Source organism: Canis aureus, chromosome 14, assembly GCF_053574225.1.
Source record: "Canis aureus isolate CA01 chromosome 14, VMU_Caureus_v.1.0, whole genome shotgun sequence".
Lineage (NCBI taxonomy): Eukaryota > Metazoa > Chordata > Mammalia > Carnivora > Canidae > Canis > Canis aureus.
Genome location: NC_135624.1, coordinates 24,650,361 through 24,674,846, shown reverse-complemented (window position 1 = coordinate 24,674,846; position 24,486 = coordinate 24,650,361). Strand labels below are relative to the sequence as shown.

Here is a 24,486-nt window from a genome sequence, read left to right as displayed (position 1 = left end):
TGTTGTCCAAGCACTTTTAGTTCAAAGCTAAAGTTCAAAGCTGCTAGTCCTTGAGGTGGGGTCCTTGGGCCGGACAGTCCCGGAATGCCCAGCCCTGGCCCTGGGGAGGGCTGCTGGGGGAAGCGACCCTTCAGAAGTGAGGGGAGGCCTGTAGAAAGGGTCTCCAGATGTGGGCCACCCTGGGTACCAAGCCAAGCTGCTCGAGCTGCAGCCGCGTGGGCCTGTAGGCATTGAGGTTGCTGTAGGGAGCTGCTGTGCCGTCGTGGGGCCTCGGGGAGAAGTGGGCCTGCGGGCTCAGGGCCCCCCACGGGCCATGGTGGGGCTGAAGCCTGGCGGGCAGAGGTGGGTTGGGGGCCGGGGGACTGCTGGGCCCCGACGCCGCCGACACATTCCGGTTCTGGGGGTTGCTGCCCGTCGATGGGCTGCTGAAAGGGTTGGAGGACGTGTGGTCGCTGGCAGAGCTGCTGCTGCCACTGAGGCGGCCAGGCGGGGGGCTGCGGCCGGCCCTGGGCTGCAGGGGTGCCCCCAGCCTGGGGGACTTCGGGCCCATCACGGGCTTGGAGGATGCGTATAGGTGGCGGAACTCCTCGTCAAACAGCTCCACCGCCGGGCCCGTGAACTTGGAGAGGATGTTCCGGTGGACGTGTCCGCAGAGCCAGGTGAAGCTGCAGGGGAAGAGGAGAGCGGGCTGGCAACGGGGAGGCCCGCCGAGCCCCCACAGGCCGCTCCGGTGGCAGTGGGCTCCCGGCACGGCTGCCCGGAGGGACCGACCACTAGCCAGAGGGGACCGGCCAGTGTCCGCAGGTGAACCCTAAAGACACCAGACCGAAGCCCTGGGTCGGGCCAGGCTCCCTCCTGGGGCTCGAACTCTTGCGCTCCCTGCCCAAGTGCAAGAGGGCTAAGTGACAGCCGAGTCCCCGGACTGCTGAGGCCACCTGTGACATGTGGGAACACCTGCCTCTTCTAACCAAAGGGGGGGTCTGGGGGAGGCTGCTCCTTAGAAGGCAGGGCGTGTTCTCAGGAAAGTCTTGAGGGTGTGGCCACACTTGAGGCCCAGGGACCCCAAGGGGCAGGCGGCAGGGGAGGGGATTCCCACGGGAACCAGAGTGCACTTTGCCCCGACCCCCAGGGAGGTGGGCGGAGGCCTCGGCCCTCCCTCCATTAACTGGTTTCAAATGAAAACAAAATGCTGAAGGCATTTATGGATTGCGTTTTATGATTCCTTGATTTAACTGAGTTCCTTTTTATCTCTGATGGAAAAGTCCCCTTATTAACCCCACTTACACACACCCACATACTCAAACCCCTTGAAAAGTCCTGGTGGACAGCACAGAGGACCCACCCAAAGGGTCAGGGTAGAGATTCCTGGGTCCCTAATAATGGGAACCCAGGCATAGAGGGCAATAGTGACAGGATGGTCAGAGGGACACACGGTCAATGTGGGGGACAGGAACGACCCCCCACCAACGGTCTCAACCTTCCCCCCCACCCCCCACCGGCCTTGCTACCAAAAAAGGCCTGGCCCAACCAGCAGAGTCCCCACTTGGTGAGGCAGGGCAGGTGAGCAAGGCTGAGCAATCCCGGGAAGAACAATGAGGCTTTGTTCAAACCTCACCTCCGGCCCACAAGCCACCCACACACCCCAGAGAGGTGAGCAACTGACGAAGAGCCTAGGGCCAGCCAGGTGACAGGGAAGGCAGCAAACAGTGGGGACAGCAGGACTCGGCTCCACTAAGAAATCAGTCGCCTGGTGTTGCTTGGAATCAGACGAGATTAGGCCAAGCAACTGCATGCTTTATGCAACAGAACAGTCCCACAGGTGCCCTGGCAACTTTTCAGGCTCCCACACCCCGGTGGTCTCTGCACCTGCCCCCCACCCCAGGTCCTTGGTGTCCCTGCAGCCCCTGCACACCTATGAACCTCCTTTACACCCTGCATTGCCATTCATTCTATGCCCTTTTACACTTTCTCTTTATCACCACCCGAGGTAAGAAGTACACTTCATTTCTATTGCTTTTTGGCACTTAGTACATGGAACTGATGTTGTCACAATTTTTGGCTCAAGAACCACTCTCATGACTGGTCTATTCCTCGCCCGTTTTAATCTATTCAGCTATTTACTTAGTTATTTTAAATAACGTAATAAGCACCAACAAACCCAGCACCTAAAAAAAATAAAAAGCTAGCATCTTGGCAATAATCAGCATCAAACCATACAGTCCCTCCCCAAAAGAAGGAATCATCACCCTGAATCCTGTGTCATAGTTCCCATACTTTCCTTTCTCCTTAAAAAAATGTTTTATGTATTCTGGAAAGAAAGTATTTTCGAGTTTAATATACATGTAATATTTTGGGGGGTTTTCCCATTTAATATTATATTGCTAAGATTTATCCATGTTCTTTCTTGTTGCTGTGCCTCATCCATTTTTGACTGCTGTATAATATTCCACTGGTGGCTAGATCATGGTTTATTCATCCACTCTCCCGTTGACAGGCATTTGGATTGCTTCCACGGTATTTCTGTTGGGACCTGTGCTATAGCAAGCATTCTCATACCTGTCTTTTACTACACCGTGGACTCCCTCTCTTGGAAATACCCCTGGGAGTGGAAGTGCTGGATCATAAGCCAGGTGAATAGTCAGCTTCAGGAGAAATTCCAAACTCTTTTAAAAGTCACTGTCTTGGGGATCCCTGGGTGGCTCAGTGGTTTAGCTCCTGCCTTTGGCCCAGGCAGTGATCCTGGAGTCCCAGGATCGAGTCCTACGTCAGGTCCCTGCATGGAGCCTGCTTCTCTCTCTGCCTGTGTCTCTGCCTCTCTCTCTCTCTCGTGTTTCTCATGAATAAATAATTTTTTTAAAAAATCACTCTCTCGACCTACAATCCCCTCAGCCATGCAGGAAAGATCCTGTACAGCCAGCATCTGGTATCGTCAGTCTTATTTTCTTGCCAGTTGAAAAGGTATAAAAAGGCAACTGGTCCTAGCCTCGATCTGCACTTTCTGGTCACTGAGATGCGAACGCCTCTCCCCGCGTGCTCCTGGCTGGGATGCCCACTCGCACCCCCTATTCTGGCGCTAAGCCTCGGGAACTACTTGTGGTTCTGACACTAATCGCGTCAGGGCATCAGGAAAGCCCGCTCTCACTCTGTAAGCTGACTTTTCCCTTTCTTTCAGGTATCTTTCAATGAACCGAAGTTCTTCATCGGAATACAGTCAGATACAGCGATCTTTCAGGGTCAAGGCTTTTTTTGTGTTGTTTCACACAAAAGACAGGTGTCCGTGTTAAGACACTTAATCCTTATCCTAAGGCCTAAAAAGATATTCATCTATTCTTTTCTATTAAGAGTTTAAAGTTTGTGGGGTTTTTTTGACATTTAAGAGTTTTTAATCTATTGGAAGGTGATTTTTTTTTGTACATGTGTGACATGGAATCCAATTTTCTGTGTGCAGAATTATTGTTTTCCAGTTTCTCCTTTCCCCACTGTGCAGACATGCCCCATCATGTGTGGGTCTGTCTCCGGGCTTTCTGCTCTGTTCCATTTGTCAGTTTGCCTGTACCTCCTCCGATGCCACATTGTCTAGATTATTCCAGCTCCACGACACAGCCTGATCCCTGGCAGGAGCAAGTCCTCCCTACCTGTTCTTCCTCCGACTTACCTGGCTAATCTTGGAGAGATACATTTAATGTCTTGACCTACTCACATAGACAAACACATACATAAGTACACAACAGTTTCCAGAACATTCCTGACCTCAGGAATGCTCTCTGTATGTTTATTCTATCCTATATCATTATAAAAATAATTCCAGGCATCATCCACTAACTTGATTTCATATCCTGCTAATGGATAATGATGCACATGGTTTGAAAAAACTTTGTTCCTCTAGCTACATTGGATGGCCAGAACCTTATATAGACTTTCATTAATTTATTTACTCATTCATTCAACATATATTATGATCATATATAATGTTCGGGCACTGGGTTAGCTATATTTCATTCCAGGGATATAACAGAGAGAAAACAGACTCGATCCAGGTTCTGACATCATGTTTACGATCTTGGATAAACAAGTCCACAGAGAAGCTCTCTAGGAGATGATCTGGAAACTCCAAGATAAGGAGTTAGCAGGATAAGACAGCAGGAATTACCTCTCCAGCAGAGGGCATGTACAGCAAGTGCAAAGGCCCTGAGGCCTGAAAGAGCATGAAAGACCTGGAGGAACACAGTATGGCTACAGCACAGTGGAGAGGAACGAAAATCCTGCAGAGGCCATGGTAAGAATGATTTTTTTTTTCTTTTCTAGGAGAAGTGACAAGCATAGAAGTATCTTAAGGAGGCCAGTGATTTGATCTGGTTTTTGTTTAAAAATCTTTCTGTTCCTGGTACAGAAAGCCCAGAAGTAGAAGTGTGGGTCAGGGCAGGAATGGATTCAGGGGTGGTTCAGTTCTCACGCTGTGGCCACCAAGGCCCAACCCCAAAGGCACCAACCTCCTGGACTTGCCAGCAGAAGTGGGAGCTCCTTCCTGGCTGACCACAGAGCACTTCCTAAGCTCATACTGACCTTAGAACACACGCCACACCGCTCTGTGGCCATTTGTCCATGTTTTTTCATAAGAGAGAAGAGCTCTGTGTCCCCAGCACCTGGCATATTGCCTGTGCTGGATAAGGCTTCACTTTTTTTTTTTTTTTTTAAAGAGTTTTGTTATTTATTCATGAGAGACATAGAGAAAGAGAGGCAGAGACACAGGCAGAGGGAGAAGCAGGCTCCATGCAGGGACTCCAGGATCACGACCTGAGCCAAAGGCAGATGCCCAACTGCTGAGCCACCCAGGCGTCCCTGGGTAAGACTTTCTAACAGAGCTTAAATGTTCAAATGTACACCCCCCCACCTCACCCGCACCCCTCAGCTAAAGATGTGCACAGAGCACCTCAGTTTGGGAGAACTGTATACAACCAGGGCCAAAATATCCGAAGCCCAAGGACAGCTGCATTGAAAGAATGGGAGGGAGACATGTTTTGTTTCAACTGGAGACAACCTTGAGAGTCCCCACGGAGAAGGATCTAACTGAAGGCCAGCAAACAGATCTCCTCTGAGCGCTGAGTGCAAATGAAGTTACAGGTGTCCTGCCCTCTCTCCAGGAGCTGGGTTCTTCGGTTCTCAGGAATGGCCCTGTGTGTCTTCAGGCCCGGTGCCACCCTCCTCCCGGCACCTCCCATATCAGGATGACAAGCTCAGAAGGCACTAGAGAGCTGGAGATCCTAGCTGAGAAGGCTGGTGACCCTGGGCCAATCACCTACCCTTGCCGTGCCTCAGTTCCCCCAACCGTCATTGGGAAGAATAATGCCTCCCTCAAAGGGTTAAATCCTTCCTAAAAGTCTCATCACACCCGGCCTAGGGCCTGGCACAAAGCTCAACAAGGTTAGTTCTGCTTCCTTCTGCCCCCACCAAGGGCAAAGACCCCCCACCCCCAACCCACCCCCCTTGCCAGCAGCATAATGAGCTCCGCAAGGGCAAATACAAACAAAAACAAAGAAGCATAATTCTCCCAATTGAAAACAAGAGGAGACACTCTCATTCCTCTGCATTTTCTCTTTCAGAATTTCTTTCTCTGGCCCAGAAGACAAGGGAGGAATCCGAATGAGTGGGCCTTGCTACATTTCCCCAGTGACAACCTTTAGCTCGTACCCTTTTGCCCTACCATGTTTTCCAGGACTTTCCTTGACTCTGCTCTTCATCAAAGCTCATATAAAAACGCCCAGGCTGGAGGCACCTGGGTGGCTCAGTGGTTGAGCGTCTGCCTTGGGCTCAGGTTGTGATCCCGGGGTCTCAGGATCGAGTCCTGGATCAGGCCCCCCTGCATGGAGCCTGCTTCTCCCTCTGCCTGTGTCTGCCTCTCTCTCTGTCTCTCATGAATAAATTAATAAATTTTTTTTAAATGCTCAGGCTTAACCATTTCTTAGGATCATTTCTTTCTGGAGGTCCCATGTCACATGAAACTTGGAAATAAATCCACATGCTTTTCTCTTGTTAGTCTATCTTTTGTCCAGTTTACAGGCCCCAGCCAGAGCACCTAGAAAGGTAATAGGAAAATGAGGGTTTTCCTCCCCATATACTGGGTATGGGTTTTTTTTTTTTTTTTTTTTGAGGTGATAAAAATATTCTGGACCTAGGTAGCAGTGACGGTTGCACACACAGGGAATGAATTAAATGCCACTGAATCACACATTGAAAATGGCTAATTTTAGGTTATGCGAATTTCCCCATAATAATAAAAAAGAATGAAGGAGGACTCTTCAGCTCTGGTGGGCCCCTGACTCCAGCTGCCCATCCAGGTGGTGAGCTAGGTCTCTAGTGGCAGCTTAGCTAAGGTCAGAGGTCAAGGTCAGAGGCCTCCAGTCCTGATGTGGGGTTTGAGGCTGAGCTCCCACCCAGAGCTTATGGCTTGCTGGCTTGCTGCCCAGCGGCCTTTGTCACTTTCAAATCTGAAAGAACAAAAAGCTGAGAAAGTGGCTTTGGCCACTTGGGGAGGGTAACTCAGCCCCATCTCAGCCTCTTACAAAACAACCGAGCGCTAATGCGGGGCCCTAGGATCAGAAGTACATGGGGTCCCTTTTGCACAGGTGCCCCAGTGAAGCAAAACAATGAGGAGAGAAGCTGTGGGAGGAAATGCACATGGGGCTCAGTGACGCCCGGACACTGGGTGTCCCCTCAGGGCTGTCTGGTCTCAGAGCCCCTCCTGGCATAGGAGCTAAGGAACAACTATTCCCCCTGCAGATGGACCACACCTCATTCAGCTCAGGTGCAGTCTGTGAGGCAGAGAGCACAGGCCCATGCACAGCCGAGGAAACCAGGGCCAGGAAAAGGTGGAGACAGCCAGAGGGGAGTAAACGGAGCTTTAGGCAGCTCAGCCCCCCTCCAAAAGACCCCCTCCCTCCCCCCATCACTCTTCTTTCTCTGTCTGTCTGTACGGGTTCTCCTTCTTCTTCCTTCTTCTTCCTTCTTCCTTCTTCTTCCTTCTTCCTTCTTCTTCCTTCTTCCTTCTTCTTCCTTCTTCTTCCTTCTTCCTTCTTCTTCCTTCTTCTTCCTTCTTCTTCCTTCTTCTTCCTCTTCTTCCTCTTCTTCCTCTTCTTCTTTCTTCTTCTTCTTCTTCTTCTTCTTCTTCTTCTTCTTTCTTCTTTCTTCTTTCTTCTTTCTTCTTTCTTCTTCGTCTACACCCAACATAGGGCTTGAACTCACAGCCCCAAGATCGAGAGTTACACACTGTACCGAATGAACCAGCCATGACCGGCTGTAGTCTATCTCCTTGGTTTGAATGGCAGCTCCAGAGGGGCGCCCCAGCCTTGAAGCATGCCTACTATGTACCCAGTAGGTCTCTACATAGCTGTCGAATGAATGAAGGAACAGAGACACATGGTGACTTGCTCAAGGTCACCCAGCCAGAAAGCTACAGAGCTGGGAATTGAACCCAACGTCTAGTCCAGGCTGCTGCCACGTCCAGTCTCTAGCACTAGCCTTAGGTCCCAGTGAATTGGGACACACTTCTGAAAATAAAATAGGACACACACACACACACACACACACACACACAGCCCAAAACAAATTGCATAGTTTTACAATCACGCCTGATAGAGCTGAGGAAGGAAAAAGAAGATTCTAAAAAAAAAAAAGAAAAAGAAGATTCTATGTCCTGTTGCAACCTGAAGGGAAACTTCAAAGTGCCTCTCTACCCTCAAGCCCAGAAGGCCCCCTTCTTCCCAGGCTAGTCCTGCCTCCAGCCTCATGTATGTGATGAAGTCTCAGCTCGGCAGGGACAGAAGCAGCCCCCTGGGAGCCCCTGGGAGGGACAGGCTACGTGCCTGAGCGGCCAGGACTACGCCACACTCAGCCTGGGCCTCCTCGAAGCCTTGGGCCCGTGAAACCCAGCGCTCACCTGTACGATCCCGACAGGACATATCTCCAATCTGAGATGATGAACTTCTCCTGGATTTGGCCGGCGAACTTCCGGCCTGATTTGGCACAGTACACCTCTCCTTCCACACTCCGGATGGAAATGTTCTGTTGGAAGGAGAGTCAAGGCCTCATTTGCTAATTACGTATGTGTAGATATATGTTTGCCTAGGAAAACATCTGGAAGGATGCTCAGCAAGACATGAGCAGGGGTTATCTCTAATTTGTAGGCTCATCGGCTATTTTTATTTTTCCCTTTGCTGAATTTTCTAGATTCTTTTCATTGTCCTGACATTATTTGAGAAATGGGGCGGGGGGAGGGGGAGAGAGATGGTAGGATTTTATTTTATTTTTTTAGATGGTAGGATTTAAACAAAGTGACAAAGAAAAGAAAGATGACGGCCTAATACCCAACTTGCCTTGCAGGGGGCTTCAGTTACATGAGTCCCTGACCCCAAGCTGGTCACAGGGAAGTGCAGCCGGAGGGGTGGCTCTGTGGAGACCTCAGTGGACCTTAGATCGTCCTAAGGAAAGGTGTGTCCACAACCCAAATCATGGCCCTGCGTGTCCCTTCCTCTGCCCCCAGGAACACCTGCTGCCCCAGCCCCTGCCCAGAACCCTTGGGAGGCTGGAGAAATGAAAGGGTGGGTAAAGCCAGGGATCTCTGGGGAAGCCAGGATACTGCTGGGATCCCGTGAATGTCCCTGGTGGCTGGGCAGGCTCTGGGAAGGGGACACCCACGAGCTTCCTAGTGATTCCCAGCCTCCCCATAAGCTCTGTGACCTGTTGAGAGGAGGGTCTCATCTCACTGTCCCTTGGCGGGCAGAGGACTGGCAGCTGTGGCTGGTGTGGGCCATGGATGCAAGGCCTGCGCGGACTCTGCACCTGCCGATGGCCTCGTGTCGAGGAGGTGCGATCCAGGCCAAGCAGGCCTGGTAATCACAGGACCCAGGCCTGTCGCTCCAGATGCCTGAGCTCGGCTGCATCCCAGGCAGTGGGGAGGACAAGGGATGGAGGAAGGGAGGTTGGGGGGTCTCCCGGAGGCTGACCTGTCTGAGCTAGAGCCCAGTCACCGAGGGAACCACCCACCCCTGGTGAGTAGAGCCTGCTTATAAAAACTGGGTGGTTTTACCTTTGACCCTGAAGTAGCTGCCCTAAATTCGACATGATTAAATGACCCTTTATGCCTGGGTTTCTTTTCTCCTTGCCAGAAGGAAGTCCGTGGGCAGTTGGGTTCTGTCCAAAAGGATCAGCTTCCTGGGGTCCTGCGGAGTCCTATACGTGTACCAAACAGCCCGGATGCTGACCTGGCCTGTGGAGCCACGAGGTCCTTCAGCAGAGAAGACAACAGGCATGCGCAGCAGAGATTGCGGCCCACGAGATACCCACGGCCCCTTCCAGTTCCCAGCCCCCGTGGGCTGCGTGAGCCAGAGGGCCTAAGCAGGCATGACGGACACGTCCTCCAGGTCAGGTCCTGCGGCACTCCCCTGCCCTCTCTCCCTGTCACTGCCACCCCGAGGCCACGTATTCCTATGGTGTAGCTACAAGGTGAGGGAGGACCGCCTGTTTTACAGGGCACTTTTGAGCGAGAGACAAACCTTTCTTTACGCTGAGCCATTGAGATGGGGTGTGTGGGAGGGGACTGTTAGCGGGCGCCAGCCATGCTGCCCTCACTCCCACTGGGGGCCCCTACCTTGAGGTGGCTGTCAGAGATCTGGACTTTGTCACACATCTCCTGGAAGAGCTTCACACCTCCCTGGTCCAGGAGCACACAGACAAACACCCCGCGCTTGTTGGCCGCCTCTAGAATGTCACAGAAGATCTCCACGTCGGTGAACACATCCATCAGGATAGCCAGGACCTGGGCCAGGGCAGAGGGGTGGACACAGAGTCAGGGGCCAGGTGCTAACTGGTTTCCGCCCGGCTTCCTACGGCCCCGACCCCGTGGGCCTTCCTGGGAGAGCAGCCCCCACGGCTGCTGCACTGGAGGAGCGAGGGGTGGGGGCTCCGCCAGGGCACATTCAAGGGGAAAGAGCTGGAGGCCTCTGCCCTGACTCCATCGCCTGACCACGGCCCCTCGGGCCTCTTGGCCCACTGCTGGAGTGCAGCACCCACAGCAGGAAGGAGAGAAAGGCAGAGAAAGGAGCAGGAGGGAAGGGCAGAGCAAGGGGAGGCGGCCACGCAGGTTCAGGGCTGAGGGACAGATTTGACGACGGGGCTGCTCAGCCAGACAAGCTCGAAGGCCCCCAGTGGCCACTGGTTTTCACCTGCTATGAAGCCACATGTATTCGCCTCCAACAGAACCCTGGTGGAGGGGATCCCTGGGTGGCTCAGCGGACTAGCACCTGCCTTTGGCCCAGGGCTCAATGCTGCAGCCCAGGCCCGGGATCGAGTCCTGCATCAGGCTCCCGGCATGGAGCCTGCTTCTTCCTCTGCCTGTGTCTCTGCCTGTGTCTCTGCCTCTCTCTCTGTGTGTGTCTGGAGACCCCTACATGCAGAGTAGCCACTGCCACCTCTATCATAACAGGATCTGGGGGATCTGGGGGAGGAGAGAGCCCTAGAAATGCAGCAAAGGGGGGATGTGAGTGTGTGTGTGTGTGTGTGTCTCCCCCTGCCAGGCATCCAGTGTGTGTGTGTGTGTCTCTCCAGTGTGTGTGTGTGTGTCTACCTGCCAGGCATCCAGTGTGTGTGTGTGTGTGTGTCCACCTGCCAGGCATCCAGTGTGTGTGTGTGTGTTTGTGTGTTTGTGTCTCCACCTGCCAGGCATCCAGTGTGTGTATATGTGCGTGTGTGTGTCTCACCTACCAGGCATCCAGTGTGTGTGTGTGTGTGTGTGTGTGTGTGTCTCCACCTGCCAGGCATCCAGTGTGTGTGTGTGTGTGTTTGTGTGTGTGTGTCTCCACCTGCCAGGCATCCAGTGTGTGTGCGCGCGCACGTGTGTGCGCGTGTGTGTGCATGTGTGTGTCTCCACCTGCCAGGCATCCAGTGTGTGTGTGTGTGTGTGTGTGTGTGTTTGTGTCTCCACCTGCCAGGCATCCAGTGTGTGTGTGTGTGTGTGTGTGTGTGTCTCCACCTGCCAGGCATCCAGTGTGTGTGTGTGTGTGTGTGTGTGTGTGTCTCCACCTGCCAGGCATCCAGTGTGTGTGCGCGCGCGTGTGTGCGCGTGTGTGTGCATGTGTGTGTCTCCACCTGCCAGGCATCCAGTGTGTGTGTGTTTGTGTGTTTGTGTCTCCCCCTGCCAGGCATCCAGTGTGTGCGTGTGTGCGCGTGTGTCTCCACCTGCCAGGCATCCAGTGTGTGTGTGTGTGTATGTGTGTGTGTCTCCACCTGCTAGGCATCCAGTGTGTGTGTGTCTCCACCTGCCAGGCATCCAATGTGTGTGTGTGTGTTTGGGTGCGTCTCCACCCGCCAGACAGCCAGTGTGTGTGCGCGTGTGTGTGCGTGTGCGTCTCCACCTGCCAGGCATCCACTGTGTGCGTGTGCGCGTGTGTGTGCATGTGTGTGTCTCCACCTGCCAGGCATCCAGTGTGTGTGCGCGCGCGTGTGTGCGCGTGTGTGTGCATGTGTGTGTCTCCACCTGCCAGGCATCCAGTGTGTGTGTGTTTGTGTGTTTGTGTCTCCCCCTGCCAGGCATCCAGTGTGTGCGTGTGTGTGTGTGTGCGCGTGTGTCTCCACCTGCCAGGCATCCAGTGTGTGTGTGTGTGTATGTGTGTGTGTCTCCACCTGCTAGGCATCCAGTGTGTGTGTGTCTCCACCTGCCAGGCATCCAATGTGTGTGTGTGTGTTTGTGTGCGTCTCCACCCACCAGACAGCCAGTGTGTGTGCGCGTGTGTGTGCGTGTGCGTCTCCACCTGCCAGGCATCCACTGTGTGCGTGTGCGCGTGTGTGTGCATGTGTGTGTCTCCACCTGCCAGGCATCCAGTGTGTGTGCGCGCGCGTGTGTGCGCGTGTGTGTGCATGTGTGTGTCTCCCCCTGCCAGGCATCCAGTGTGTGTGTGTTTGTGTGTTTGTGTCTCCCCCTGCCAGGCATCCAGTGTGTGCGTGTGTGTGTGTGTGTGCGCGTGTGTCTCCACCTGCCAGGCATCCAGTGTGTGTGTGTGTGTATGTGTGTGTGTCTCCACCTGCTAGGCATCCAGTGTGTGTGTGTCTCCACCTGCCAGGCATCCAATGTGTGTGTGTGTGTTTGTGTGCGTCTCCACCCGCCAGACAGCCAGTGTGTGTGCGCGTGTGTGTGCGTGTGCGTCTCCACCTGCCAGGCATCCACTGTGTGCGTGTGTGTGTTTGTGTGTGTGTGTCTCCACCTGCCAGGCATCCAGTGTGTGTGCGCGCGCGCGTGTGTGCGCGTGTGTGTGCATGTGTGTGTCTCCACCTGCCAGGCATCCAGTGTGTGTGTGTGTGTGTGTGTTTGTGTCTCCACCTGCCAGGCATCCAGTGTGTGTGTGTGTGTGTGTGTGTCTCCACCTGCCAGGCATCCAGTGTGTGTGTGTGTGTGTGTGTGTGTGTGTCTCCACCTGCCAGGCATCCAGTGTGTGTGCGCGCGCGTGTGTGCGCGTGTGTGTGCATGTGTGTGTCTCCACCTGCCAGGCATCCAGTGTGTGTGTGTTTGTGTGTTTGTGTCTCCCCCTGCCAGGCATACAGTGTGTGCGTGTGTGTGTGTGTGCGCGTGTGTCTCCACCTGCCAGGCATCCAGTGTGTGTGTGTGTGTATGTGTGTGTGTCTCCACCTGCTAGGCATCCAGTGTGTGTGTGTCTCCACCTGCCAGGCATCCAATGTGTGTGTGTGTGTTTGTGTGCGTCTCCACCCGCCAGACAGCCAGTGTGTGTGCGCGTGTGTGTGCGTGTGCGTCTCCACCTGCCAGGCATCCACTGTGTGCGTGTGCGCGTGTGTGTGCATGTGTGTGTCTCCACCTGCCAGGCATCCAGTGTGTGTGCGCGCGCGTGTGTGCGCGTGTGTGTGCATGTGTGTGTCTCCACCTGCCAGGCATCCAGTGTGTGTGTGTTTGTGTGTTTGTGTCTCCCCCTGCCAGGCATCCAGTGTGTGCGTGTGTGTGTGTGTGCGCGTGTGTCTCCACCTGCCAGGCATCCAGTGTGTGTGTGTGTGTATGTGTGTGTGTCTCCACCTGCTAGGCATCCAGTGTGTGTGTGTCTCCACCTGCCAGGCATCCAATGTGTGTGTGTGTGTTTGTGTGCGTCTCCACCCGCCAGACAGCCAGTGTGTGTGCGCGTGTTTGTGCGTGTGCGTCTCCACCTGCCAGGCATCCACTGTGTGCGTGTGTGTGTTTGTGTGTGTGTGTCTCCACCTGCCAGGCATCCAGTGTGTGTGCGCGCGCGCGTGTGTGCGCGTGTGTGTGCATGTGTGTGTCTCCACCTGCCAGGCATCCAGTGTGTGTGTGTGTGTGTGTGTTTGTGTCTCCACCTGCCAGGCATCCAGTGTGTGTGTGTGTGTGTGTGTGTGTCTCCACCTGCCAGGCATCCAGTGTGTGTGTGTTTGTGTGTTTGTGTCTCCCCCTGCCAGGCATCCAGTGTGTGCGTGTGTGTGTGTGCGCGTGTGTCTCCACCTGCCAGGCATCCAGTGTGTGTGTGTGTGTATGTGTGTGTGTCTCCACCTGCTAGGCATCCAGTGTGTGTGTGTCTCCACCTGCCAGGCATCCAATGTGTGTGTGTGTGTTTGTGTGCGTCTCCACCCACCAGACAGCCAGTGTGTGTGCGCGTGTGTGTGCGTGTGCGTCTCCACCTGCCAGGCATCCACTGTGTGCGTGTGCGCGTGTGTGTGCATGTGTGTGTCTCCACCTGCCAGGCATCCAGTGTGTGTGCGCGCGCGTGTGTGCGCGTGTGTGTGCATGTGTGTGTCTCCACCTGCCAGGCATCCAGTGTGTGTGTGTTTGTGTGTTTGTGTCTCCCCCTGCCAGGCATCCAGTGTGTGCGTGTGTGTGTGTGCGCGTGTGTCTCCACCTGCCAGGCATCCAGTGTGTGTGTGTGTGTATGTGTGTGTGTCTCCACCTGCTAGGCATCCAGTGTGTGTGTGTCTCCACCTGCCAGGCATCCAATGTGTGTGTGTGTGTTTGTGTGCGTCTCCACCCGCCAGACAGCCAGTGTGTGTGCGCGTGTGTGTGCGTGTGCGTCTCCACCTGCCAGGCATCCACTGTGTGCATGTGCGCGTGTGTGTGCATGTGTGTGTCTCCACCTGCCAGGCATCCAGTGTGTGTGTGTTTGTGTGTTTGTGTCTCCCCCTGCCAGGCATCCAGTGTGTGTGTGTGTGTGTGTGTGTGTGTGTGTGTGTCTCCACCTGCTAGGCATCCAGTGTGTGTGTGTCTCCACCTGCCAGGCATCCAATGTGTGTGTGTGTGTTTGTGTGCGTCTCCACCCGCCAGACAGCCAGTGTGTGTGCGCGTGTGTGTGCGTGTGCGTCTCCACCTGCCAGGCATCCACTGTGTGCGTGTGCGCGTGTGTGTGCATGTGTGTGTCTCCACCTGCCAGGCATCCAGTGTGTGTGCGCGCGCGTGTGTGCGCGTGTGTGTGCATGTGTGTGTCTCCACCTGCCAGGCATCCAGTGTGTGTGCGCGTGCGTGTGTGCGCGTGTGTGTGCATGTGTGTGTCTCCACCTGCCAGGCATCCAGTGTGTGTGTGTTTGTGTGTTTGTGTCTCCCCCTGCCAGGCATCCAGTGTGTGCGTGTGTGTGTGCGCGTGTGTGTCTCCACCTGCCAGGCATCCAGTGTGTGTGTGTTTGTGTGTTTGTGTCTCCCCCTGCCAGGCATCCAGTGTGTGTGTGTGTGTGTGTGTGTGTGTGTCTCCACCTGCTAGGCATCCAGTGTGTGTGTGTCTCCACCTGCCAGGCATCCAATGTGTGTGTGTGTGTTTGTGTGCGTCTCCACCCGCCAGACAGCCAGTGTGTGTGCGCGTGTGTGTGCGTGTGCGTCTCCACCTGCCAGGCATCCACTGTGTGCGTGTGCGCGTGTGTGTTTGTGTGTGTCTCCACCTGCCAGGCATCCAGTGTGTGCGTGCGCGTGTGTGCGCGTGTGCGTCTCCACCTGCCAGGCCCCAGGCCTCCTCCCGCCAGCGGCTCCCGGCCTCCCTCTGAGGACTCCCGCCTCCTCCGCAAGCAAAGTGGTTTGGGCGGGGCCACCGGGGCGGGGAGGGCCCATCACCGCGGCCAGGCCAATGAGAGCGCGGCATCCCCTGCGAGCCACGGGGATTGGCCCGGGGCTGCTCACGTGACCCACGTTATGCTAATGAGAGCCCCGCGGGCGGTCGCTGGGCCGCAGCGCGGGGGAGGCTCCGGCTGCCGTCTCGCCGCCACTTGGGGACAGCGTACGCGAACGTGAAGGCAGCCCCGGCGACAGCCGGGCCGAGCAGGGTCCCGGCAGCATCCTCCGATCATCTGGTTTCGGCCATGCCCGAAGCCGGCCCTACCCTTGACCTTCCCACCGTGGAAGTCAGTGCCTGCTCCTCTCCTTACACTTGTTTGGGGTTGTTTCCCCCGATATTGTGATTTATAAAAAAATATATATATTTGATCCTTGTCCGTGTTTTGGCACCAAGCTCTAACACACCTGGAATTTGCTAAGTGGTGAGAGCGGAGAGAGATAACGGTGCTTTGTTATGTTAATGAGGTGACTTTTGGATGGGGCTGGTTGCCAGGGGAACCCACTTAGGGGTTGGAGGGTTGGAATTTTCTGTCCCTCCCGCCCGCTGCCCCAGGGAAAGGGGGGGCTGGAGGTTGAATCAGCTGCCAGTGCCAATGACGTCGGGGGTCGTGCCTGTGTGAGGCCGGGCTCTGAGTGCCTCTGGGTTGGTGATTTGGGGAGAGCTGAGTGCTCAGAGGAGGCGTGGAAGTTCCATGCCCTTCCCCGTGCATCTCTTCCATCTGGCTGTTCCTGAGTGCTCGCCCTTATAATAGCGGCAATCTAGAAAGTAAAAGGTTTCTTTGTTGTGAGCTAGTCCAGCGGATTGATCAAACCCAAGGAGAGGGCCAGTCTCCAGACTCTGAGCTGGTGGGGCAGAGGCACCGGTGACAACCTGGGACGCCCAGCTGGGGTCTGAGAATTGCCCGGTGGTGGGAGACTCCCACACAGTGGGGTGGGAGCAGAACTAGACGGCTGTCACCCAATCGAAAGTCAGTCCTCACACCCGGATCATGGCATATGGACAAGTGGATTCAGCAGCCATTCGCAATGATAATTAAAACCATCATATAAAAACTGTAAGACATGGCGAAATGTTGAAGTAAAAGTGCTGTATAATCCACCCTTAAGGGACACCTGGGTGGCTTAGCGATTGGGTGTCTGCCTTTGGCTCAGGTTATGATCCCAGGGTCCTGGGATCGAGTCCCACGTCAGACTCCCTGCTTAGCAGAGTCTGCTCCTTCTCTTCCCTGCTGGTGCGCTCTCTCTCACTATCTCTGTCTTTCTTTCTCTCCAATAAATAAGTAAAATCTTAAGAAATCCATGCTCGGGCAGCCCTGGTGGTGCAGCGGCTTGGCGCCATCTGCAGCCCAGGGTGTGATCCTGGAGACCCTGAATCGAGTCCCATGTCGGGCTCCCTGCATGGTGCCTGCTTCTCCCTCTGCCTGTGTCTCTGCCTCTCTCTCTCTCTGCATCTCTATGAATAAATAAATAAAATCTTAAAAAAAAAAAAAAAAAGGAAATCCATGCTCAACACAGGTGTGTTAGCAATGAACGAATTCAGTGAAAAAGGCTTAACAGAGCACAAAATGATAGTATTTCTGGTACGGTTGCCAGTGAGGGCAAGTGGCGTGGAGACACATAAGCAGGCACAAAGCCAAAACTAGCGGTTTGGACTGGGCATGAGGGCAGCTTTCAACATTACCTATAACAACGTTCCACCATTTTTCTAATAATTGCTATAAAAGTAGAGTAATTATATAGATATGGTATATGGAGATGTATATGTACATACAGATCTGTAGATATATGGACCATTAGCATCTGGGAAGTAGCAAGGACAAGAAGAGGGTCATTGACACAGACAAAGGAGATGTCTGGTACCTCTTGGAGCTGACTTCCTGCTCAGATGACATGAGTGTCTGCACAGGGGAAAGAACTGCCTGGGTCACAAGTCGGAAAAGATGTTCTCACAGGGAGGTCACGCTCCTTTAGAACCGTGGCCCTGTTAGCACGTGATTGTCTTTACCCATTTAGCCTTCTGATGCCAACAGCAACCCAGGCCCTCTCTGCAGAAAGATAACTGCTTCCTCCTTGAGGGGGATATAGATGAAAGGGACAATTCCCTCTCTCTGCTCCTGTCCACCCTTCACCCCCTGTTGTATTCCAGTGAGGGGGCATGTTTACAAATAACCCCAGGTCATGATTTAAGGGATACTTGGAAAAACAGGCTCAAGAAGTCTAGGTTTATCGTGTTGGCCTCCTGTTGGGATTGGCTCCCAGTCGGACTGTTTTAAGGCCCATAACCTCTTCAGTCCCCTGCGTGGTCATGCTACCTTACAGGGTGTGGTGGGATGAATGAGGACCTCCCAAAAGACAGGTCCACATCCTAACCATCAGAGCCTATGGATGTGACCTCACTTGGAAAAAGTCTTCACAGGTGCAATTAAGCTCCCAAAGTGAGGGGCACCTGGGTGGCTCAGTGGTTAAGTGGCCGCCTTTGGCTCAGGTCATGATCCTGGGGTCCTGGGATCAAGTCCCTCATCAGGCTCCCCTCGGGGAGCCTGCTTCTTCCTCTGCCTATGTCTCTGACTCTCTGTGTCTCTCATGAATAAATAAATAAATAAAATCTTCAAAAAAAATTGCAAGATGAGATCATCCTGGATTATCCAGTGGGCCCTAAATTCACTGGCAAATATCCTCATAAAAGACACCCAGAGGAGGGCAGCCCGGGTGGCTCAGCAGTTTAGCACCTGCCTTTGGCCCAGGGTGTGATCCTGGAGATCCAGGATCAAGTCCCACGTCAGGCTCCCTACATGGAGCCTGCTTCTCCCTCTGCCTCTCTCTCTGTCTCTCATGAATGAATGAATAAATAAAATCTTAAAAAAAAAAAAAAAAGACACCCAGAGGAGAGACAAGGAGAAGAGGCCACGCGAAGACAGAGGCAGAGCCTGGAGTGAAGGAACATAAGCTGAGGAACACCTGCCGCCACCAGAAGCTGGGGGCAGAAGACAGGACCCTCCCCCAGAGACTTCAGAGCAAGAATGGCTCAACGGATGTCTTCATTTTAGGTCTGGCTTCCAGAACTAGGAGAGATAAATATGTCTTGTTTGAAACCACCAGCTGTGCAGGAACTTGTCACAGCAGCCCCGGGACACTAATAGGGAGGGGTAGCACACAATCCAGAGGACAGTGCTCTACGGGGTGTTAGGGAACCCTGGCGCCAGCCCCGGTGCTACTAGAGATGAGCTGAGTCCCTTCGGACAAGCCACTTACTGTCTCTGGGCCTTAGTTTCTTTACCCAAAAAGAGCATTAGCTATCATTCCAGCTGCGTCCAACCCTGAGCCCAGATAACATAGAGGAAACCGTGTGCAAAAAGTAAAAGTTTTTATTCTAGTTTGTAGTTTAAAAATGAGTGTGGTTTTTATATGCATTGGGAACAAGTATGAATAATGTTAGAAGAACACCATGCAGGGGAGCCTGGGTGGCTCAGTGGTTGAGCATCTACCTTCAGCCCAGGGCGTGATCCTGGAGACCCGGGATCGAGTCCCACATCGGGCTCCCTGCATGGAGCCTGCTTCTCCCTCTGCCTGTGTCTCAGCCTCTCTCTCTGTGTCTCTCATGAATAAATAAATAAAATCTCTAAAAATCACCATGCAAACATGTTTCAGTCTGGGTTATGGAAGGGGATTAAAATTAGTGCCTGCACCTCTGTGGCAGAAAGAAGAAATCAAGTAGGCCGATCAGTGGGATGGGCACTTTGGAGCGGGGTTGGCTGAGAAGGAGGAAGTACTCTGGAGACCCTAAAGGAGGAAGCCCAGGTGGCAGCTGGCTCTGGGAACCTGAGCTGCAGAGAGACGGAGGAGGCCCCCCAGGGGGTGCTGCTCTGCTGGGGGCATGCTCATATGCCAGGGTCATCCTGCGGGGACCTCACCCCCTGCCTGGCAGATGCGAGCTCCTCCTGGGCTAGAGGGCCGCTGCCTCATCCGTCTGTAGGGGATGGCAGGGTGGAAAAGGGGCGATGGGATTTGGGTCCTGGTGGGGCCCAAGCATGGTGGGAACACTATCGCCCCCCATCCCGGCTTCCATTTCTCTTGCCTCTTTCTCTTCTGTGTGCTGAGGCTCCTTTGTTTTCGAAAAACAACAGCAACAGCCACATGTAGGGAGCAGAGCACACCCTTTCCCAGTTTGGCAAATCCCTGTGGTATCTGGCCTCACGGAAGACAGCTGGCTTCTCAAACCTGCTTCTGCAGCAATCTGTTGTGCTATGTTGCTGGGTGGAAGCCAACGAAGATAATCTGGCCTCGCACAGGTAAGTGGTGAGAGAGGACATGACGGCCCAGGCCCACGGACGGGGTCTGGGAAACCCTCGGGGATCCTGACTGCCTCGGAGGATGGATTGATCCTCGTGTTTCCATATTTCAGGATGCTTCTTCCTGCAGGGCCAGCTGATTGCCGGAGAGGCGGCAAGCACCGTGCCTCGGAGCACGCCTTTGGTAGGCACGCCAAGCCAGCACTGCCCCTGCCCTGAGTGACCCTGAATGACCCCAGGGCCACGTGCTGGGCAGCAGAGCCTGCTGAACAGGGCCTCCTTCCAACTAGCCCATCCTGATCCGTGTACCCTGCCTGCCCTCCCTTCCCTGCAGAAGCACAGTAAGGGCCTGTGCGTGTGCGTTCCCCGCGCCCCTTCTGCCTCCTGACCCCCCTGGTGCTTCCTGTGGTCCTGCAGCCCACGCTATGCCCCCTGCTTCTAAGGCACTGTGAGCAAAAACTTCTTGTTTCACGCCAGGCGTTTCCATGCCTGCACATCCCCCCCGCTGCGGGACACCCAACCCTCTCACACCTCCTGACCTCTGCCTAGACTCCCGTCCCTCTCTGCCTCACAACCTCTTACTCAGCCTTGGAGACTCAGGTCAGAGGCCACCTCTTCCGTGAAGCCAGCCTTAGTCACCCTGTCCTCCCAGGCACAGACGGTTGCTCACGCCCCGGGGCTGCCTCCCACCCAGTGTCCTCTTCTCCTCCCCTAATGGGCACAGAGGCAGGGCGCTCCCCGAGGGATGGAGGGAGGCCCCCTGTTCTGCTTGGCCATCCTGGGTGCGGGACCTGGCTATGAATTAGGCTCTGTGGGATAAAGGAATGTGAGCATGAAGGGAAAGACAGACAATTCCTGCAAGCTGAGGGAGTGGAAACTGGTCTGGAAAACCCTGAGCAGGCTGGCTCTGTTTGTTCCCCTCTCAGGAGGCTGAAGCCATAGAGGGAGGACGCCAACCGATCCACCCTCCAGCTCTGAGTGGGGAGGCAGGGGCACAGCCTGCTTCTGAGGACAGCCTGTGACCAGGTCCCTGGGCCCTGGCATCTCTGTGGGGGCCGGCCACCCCTGAGCCCCTGTGTGTGTGTGTGTGTGTGTGTGTGTGTGTGTGTGGAGAATATCACAAACTGCCTGCAGGGGCCTGGCAGGCTACAACATGGGTGCAGCTCATCAAGGCCTGGGACAAGAGGGTGTGGTGGGGACTGTGGCAAAGCACACTCCCACAAAGTGGTGGTCGCCACTCAGCGCCAGCAGAGCCAGCTCTTCCTACTTGCTAAGAGGAACTAGAAATTCTCACTCTTAAGTGAACTCTTCAGGCTTTTTTTTTTTTTTTTTTAAGATTTTATCCATTTATTCATGAGACACACAGAGAGGCAGAGACACAGGCAGAGGGAGAAGCAGGCTCCCTGCGGGGAGCCCGATGCGGGGACTTGATCCAGGGACCCCCGGGATCACAACCTGAGCTGAAGGCAGACGCTGAACCACTGAACCACCCAGGAACCCCGAAATCTTCAGCTTTTCAGTGTTGTGTTAAATTTATAACACGCTGTTTTGGTGAAACAAAGGATATTGAGGGGGCCTCAGGGCCACAGAGGGAGGGAAGCCTCTCTGGGTGGAGGGTGGGTGTGGGGGGGGAGGGACTCAGCCTGGGGATTACTTCACAAGCCCTAACCTGGCTTCTTTCCAGGGAGCCTCACTCACTCAGGGTCCGAGCTGCGGCCGTGGGTGAGAATGTTCCCCATGCCAGTGGTCCCTACCCCTCGGGAGGCCGCTGAACTGCACACTGGAGAGGCCAGAGTGGAGTCTGAGGCCTGGGGAGGTCGAGCGACTTGCCCCAGGTCCCGCAGTCAGCCCCAGGCGCGGCCTGCGCTCCTGGCTGCCTGCCTGGGCCCATCTGTCAATCCCTAATGCTGACCTGGCCCGGAAGCATGAAATACTGCTCTCAAGCAGCCCTGCCACTTGAAAAACCAACACTCCACCCATTGTGACTTTATTTCATTTTCCAGAACTCCACTCTTTCCCTGCCGGTCCACACACCGCCTCCCCATCTTAAGCGGGGCTTTTTCTGGAGCCTGAAGATTTCACAGAGTACCGACCCTCTGAGGGCACTTGGTCAGGAGCCTGGGATCCCGGCAGAAAATGAGCTGAAGCATCAGCTTGTTCTTTCTTTGAGTCTCCTCTCAAAAAAAAAAAAAAAAAAAAAAGAGTCTCGGGACACCTGAGTGGCTCAGCGGTTTGGCGCCTGCCTTTGGCCCAGGGCATGATCCCTGAGTCCTGGGTTCGAGTCCCGCATCGGGCTCTCCGCAAAGGAGCCTGCTTCTCCCTCTGCCTGTGTCTCTGCCTCTCTCTGTGAGTCTCATGAATAAATAAAATTAAGAAAAAAAAAATGAGTTCCTTCTCCCCTCTCTGAGCTTCAGGTGGCAGGAGGGAGCCTCCCCAGCCCTGTTTGTTCGGAACAGTTGTCTCATGCAGCTGGGGGAGAATGAGCCAGAGTGGCTCCGGCCGTGCCCGAAATTCTTTTTTTTTTTTTTTTTTTTAAGATTTTATTTATTTATTCATGAGACACAAAGAGAGAGAGAGGCAGAGACCCAGGTAGAGGGAGAAGCAGGCTCCATGCAGGGAGCCCGACGTGGGACTCGATCCCTGGACTCAGGGATCACACCCTGGGCTGAAAGCAGGTGCCATACCGCTGGGCCCCCCAGGGATCCCTTTCTTTCTTTTCTTTTTTTTTTTTTTTAAAGATCGTGCCCGAAATTCTATCAACCACGCTCCAGTCTTGAAATGTTTTTCTTCTTCCAAAGTCACATATTGGCGTGCAGACACGCGGGGAGAAACCTCTCTGCCTGTCCTGTCTTCCGTGTGACACTAGCTGGACCCAGGTGCTGCCTGGCCTGTTGTGACCGGGTCTAAGCCGAGGCTGGGGGCTCAGGGGCGGGCGTGAGCCTCGGCGGCCTGACCCCGAGGTGAGGCCTTCCTGAGAAGGGGACTCGGGTGCTGCGTCCTGAAGAAGCAGCCGGCGTCATCATCAGGTGAAGAGCAGGGAAGGGGAGGGGTGCCGGGCAGGGGGCACCGGCAAGGCCCGAAGACGGAGCAAGGCGGGCTGGAGGGTCTGCAGGCCCCGGGACCGGCCGCTCGAGCTGGGAGCCCCGCGGAGTTGCTCTTCCCACTGCGGGTGCGGGGGAGACCCGGAGGCTCCCAGCGGGAAGGGACCAGGCTAGACTGGAAGCGCAGAAGTACTGGGGGGCGGCATGGAGTCTGGGTGGTTGGGGATCGCCACGGAGGGCGAGGGGCAGGGCAGCCCGGGGCTCAGCGGTTTAGCGCCGCCTTGGGCCCAGGGCCTGATCCTGGAGACCCGGGGATCGAGTCCCACATCGGGCTCCCTGCGTGGAGCCTGCTCCTCCCTCTGCCTGGGTCTCTGCCTCTCTCTGTGTCTCTCATGAACATATAAATAAAATCCTTAAAAAATAATTAAAAAAAAAGAAGTCGAGGGGCAGGTAGGATGCCAGGGAGGGTGGGTCGTGGGACCCAGATGGTGACAGGTGGGACCAGAAAGTCGGTGATCCAGGGCAAGAGAGAGAATAGCACCTGACTCCATCCTCAGCCCCAGCCTCTGAACCCCATCCCGTGGGGCCAGCCCCAGCCCCATTCCTCCTCTACCAGCCCCGTTCGCCCCCGACCCCACGGCCAAGGAGACACAGGCCCCACCACCTGTACCTGGCTGGTCCGGGTGATGCAGCGGCGAATGAGGTCTCGGATGTTGTTGTGCTTGTCCATCTGGAAATAGACGGTGGCGCTGGATTTTTCCTTCAGGTAGGGCTTCTGGGCTGAGGCCCAGGTGTGCAGCAGGGTGGGCTCGCTGCCCTCGGAGGCCGCGGGGAAGTAGGTGCCCGAGGGCAGGGAGCAGGAGTCCAGTCCCCTGGCGCCTGCCTCTGCCCCTGCTGCGGGCTCGGGGGCACCCGGCGGCTCCCTGGCCCGGGCCTGGATGAACTGGGCCTCCTCGGAGGACAAGAAGTCCACCTCCCCTTCCTGGCCCAGCACCTGCCAGTAGGCCTCGGGACCCCCATCCAGGAGGGCGTCTGTGGCCAGCCGGGCGCTCTCGTTGTCGCTGAAATCGGCCCTGGCCGGCCGGACCCACTGGCTCTTGACGTCTTCCAGGCGCTTCTGGATCTTGCCCACGTGCCTTGACCGGCTCATGCTGCCCAGTGGTGCTGGGGAGGCCGCTGCTGCTCCAGGTCTCCTTGAGGCCAGTGGGCCTCGCTGCGGGGGGGGGGGGGGCTAGCGCTCCCGGGAAGCCCCCCGCATCCACCTGTGCAGGGAAGTGGTTACCTGGCCCAGCAGCGCTGCCGGGATCAGCATCCCGGCCAGGCCCACCTGTGGGCGCCACCGCCCTGCCCTGCCCGGGGCACGCCCCGCGCTCCGCCCTGCACCCCCCCCCCCCCAGCCAGGCGGCAGGGCAGAGCCGGGAGGCCGTCCTGTGCTCTCAGTTCAGACACCACTGGTTCGAGCCCAGGACTCCCCTGCGGAGCAGATGCGGCTCTGAGGTTGGGGAGAGCCGGGGGGGGGGGCCCAGAGCTGTCCACCTCGCGCCCCTCCCTTCTCCCGGGCCGCCCCAGTTCCCGGCCTCCTCCTCCGAAAAACCTGCCTGGGCTCCCTCTCCCCCTGCTAATGTTTGTCACCGTCGTGTTTGAACAGAGCATGGAGAGAAGCTCCGGGAGGGGGGTGCGCCACCGGCTTGGAGAAGCGCCTGGAGGGGAGGCCGCTGCTGTCTGCGCGGTGACGGGACCTGCCCGCCCTGCGCTGGAGGCAGGTGGCAGCAGAACAGCTAAGGGAGAAGCCTCTTTCTTTCTTTCTTTCTTTCTTTTTTTCTTTTTTCTTTTCTTTTCTTTCTTTCTTTCTTTCTTTCTTTCTTTCTTTCTTTCTTTCTTTTTCTTTCTTTCTTCTTTTTTTCTTTTTCTCCTTCCCCTTCTCTTTCTTTCTCTCTTTCTCAATCTCTCTCTTCCTTTTTTTTAGAAGCCGCATTTTCTCCCCAGGTCAGGTCATGGTCAAGTCAGTGTCAGTGGAATGCAATGTCTATCTTCCTACCAGAAACAGAATGACACAGGATTT

At 55.2% G+C, this 24,486-nt stretch overlaps 1 protein-coding gene across 1 annotated transcript; it reads right to left on the bottom strand.

Annotated features, from left to right (window-relative positions):
• Nucleotides 1-23,743, bottom strand: FAM83A (family with sequence similarity 83 member A). The gene is made up of 4 exons (XM_077847107.1): nt 23,095-23,743; nt 9,644-9,811; nt 7,934-8,058; nt 1-665 (listed from the first exon to the last, which is right to left on the bottom strand). The coding sequence occupies exons 1-4, from the start codon at nt 23,572-23,574 to the stop codon at nt 131-133; spliced, it is 1,308 nt and encodes a 435-aa protein (XP_077703233.1). The 5' UTR covers nt 23,575-23,743; the 3' UTR covers nt 1-130.
• Between the last annotated feature and the right edge of the window lie 743 nt (nt 23,744-24,486).